The 2,849-nt window shown below is 55.6% G+C and overlaps 1 protein-coding gene across 1 annotated transcript in view; it reads right to left on the minus strand.

Annotated features, from left to right (window-relative positions):
- LOC107307214 (phosphoenolpyruvate carboxykinase [GTP], mitochondrial) overlaps positions 1–2,690 on the minus strand; it is a gene marked incomplete at its 3' end in the record, with an annotated part of 25,771 nt that extends 23,081 nt beyond the window's left edge. Inside the window, exon 1 of the mRNA XM_032441715.1 lies at positions 2,473–2,690. Coding sequence (XP_032297606.1) covers positions 2,473–2,511 — 39 coding nt within the window. The remainder of the gene's footprint in view (positions 1–2,472) is intronic.
- Between the last annotated feature and the right edge of the window lie 159 nt (positions 2,691–2,849).

Consider the following 2,849-nt stretch of genomic DNA (forward strand, 5'->3'; position numbering starts at 1 on the left):
ACACCAGCTATGGGGCAGAGATACGGATCTATGGGGCACAGACCCTATAGAGCCCCATAGACACCCCATAGATACCCTATAGAGCCCCATATCCCCCATAGACAACCCATATCCCCCATAGACACCCCATATCTCCCCACTGGGGGATGTCACCCCGAGGATCTATGGGGCAGAGAGACGGATCTATGGGGCAGAGACCCATAACCACCCCATATCCCCCCATAGACACCCCATATCCCCCATAGACACCCCATATCTCCCCACTGGGGGACGTCACCTCTAAGATCTATGGGGCAGAGATACAGATCTATGGGGCAGAGACCCTATAGAGCCCCATAGACACCCCATAGATACCCTATAGAGCCCCATATCCCCCATAGACACCCCATAGACACCCCATATCTCCCCATTGGGGGACGTCACCCCGAGGATCTATGGGGCAGAGAGACCAGCTATGGGGCAGAGACCCTATAGAGCCCCATAGACACCCCATATCCCCCCATAGACACCCCATAGATACCCTATAGAGCCCCATATCCCCCATAGATACCCTATAGAGCCCCATATCACCCATAGACATCCCATCTCTCTCCACTGGGGGATGTCACCCCGAGGATCTATGGGGCAGAGAGACCAGCTATGGGGCAGAGATATGGATCTATGGGGCACAGACACAATACAGACCCACAGAGAACATATAGAGCCCCATAGAAAACCTAGAGCCCCATAGACACCCCATATCTCCCCACTGGGGGACGTCACCCCGAGGATCTATGGGGCAGAGAGATGGATCTATGGGGCAGAGACACAATACACACCCCATAGAGCCCCATAGACACCCCATAGATACCCTATAGAGCCCCATATCCCCCATAGACATCCCATCTCTCCCCACTGGGGGACGTCACCCCGAGGATCTATGGGGCAGACATACGGATCCATGGGGCAGAGATACCAGCTATGGGGCAGAGATAGCAGCTATGGGGCAGAGACACAATAGAGACCCCATAGAGCCCCATAGAAAACCTAGAGCCCCATAGACACCCCATATCTCCCCACTGGGGGACGTCATCCCTGAGATCTATGGGGCAGAGATACAATCTATGGGGCAGAGACACAATAGAGACCCACAGAGACCCATAACCACCCCATATCCCCCATAGACACCCCATAGAGCCCCATATCACCCACAGACATCCCATATCTCCCCACTGGGGGACGTCACCCCGAGGATCTATGGGGCAGAGAGACGGATCTATGGGGCAGAGATAGGAATCTATGGGGCAGAGACCCTATAGAGCCCCACAGAGCCCCATAACCACCCCATATCCCCCCATATCCCCCTACAGACACCCTATAGCTCTCCATTGGGGGACGTCACCCCGAGGATCTATGGGGCAGAGATACGGATCTATGGGGCAGAGACACGATAGAGACCCCATAGAGCCCCATAGACACCCCATAGATACCCTATAGAGCCCCATATCCCCCATAGACAACCCATATCCCCCATAGACACCCCATAGACACCCCATATCTCCCCATTGGGGGACGTCACCCCTAAGATCTATGGGGCAGAGATACAGATCTATGGGGCAGAGACCCTATAGCGCCCCATAGACACCCCATATCCCCCCATAGACACCCCATATCCCCCCATAGACACCCCATATCCCCCCATATCCCCCCATAGACACCCCATATCCCCCCATAGACACCCCATATCCCCCCATATCTCCCCATATATCCCCCCATAGACACCCATATCCCCCCATCTCCCCCCATAGACCCCATAATATCCCCCCATAGACACCCATATCCTCCCCATAGACCACCCCATACCCCCCCCACAGGACACCCATATCCCCCCAATCCCCCCCCAGACCACCCCCATTATCCCCCCATAGACACCCCATATGCCCCCCATATCCCCCCATATCTCCCCATAGACACCCCATATCCCCCCATATCCCCCCATAGACACCCCATATCCCCCCATATCCCCCCATAGACACCCCATATCCCCCCATATCCCCCATAGGACATCCCATATCCCCCCATAGACACCCATATCCCCCCATAAAAGACACCCCATATCCCCCCAATATCCCCCCAAGACATCCCATATCCCCCCCATATCCCCCCATAGGACATCCCCATATCCCCCCATAGACAACCCCATATCCCCCATAGACACCCCATATCGCCCCCATAGACACCCCATATCTCCCATATCCCCCCCATAGACACCCCATATCCCCCCATATCCCCCCTATGACACCCATATTCCCCCCATATCCCCCCATAACAAACCCCATATCACCCATAGACACCCCATATGGCCCCAATTCCCCATATCCCCCAATCCCCCCACAGAGCCCTTTCAGACAACCATAGAGCCCAATATATCGCCCCATGAAGACACCCCATATCCCCCATAGACACCCCATATCCCCCCATAGACCCCCATACCAGCATATGCTCTGCCCAGCCATCCCTGTTGCTGGCCATCCTGGATGCGATTCTCAGGCGAAGCACTTCTTACCCAGCAGTGAATTACCCCATAACCCGACCCAAAGGAAACGATGCGACGCTCGGATGGGACGTGGGCAACCAGCACACGATGGGGGTCACAGGGCCATGAGCTCACCAAGGGCTCTATGGGGAGATATGGGGCAACTATAGGTGTTCTATGGGGAGATATGGGGGATATGGGGGATATGGGTGGGCTATGGGGGATGATGGGGGGATATGGGGTGTCTTGGGGGATATGGGCGGGATATGGGTGTCCTATGGGGAGAGTATAGGGGATATGGGGGATACGGTGTCTATGGGGGGATATGTGCGGT

The sequence above is a fragment of the Coturnix japonica genome, unplaced genomic scaffold, assembly GCF_001577835.2.
Source record: "Coturnix japonica isolate 7356 unplaced genomic scaffold, Coturnix japonica 2.1 chrUnrandom511, whole genome shotgun sequence".
Lineage (NCBI taxonomy): Eukaryota > Metazoa > Chordata > Aves > Galliformes > Phasianidae > Coturnix > Coturnix japonica.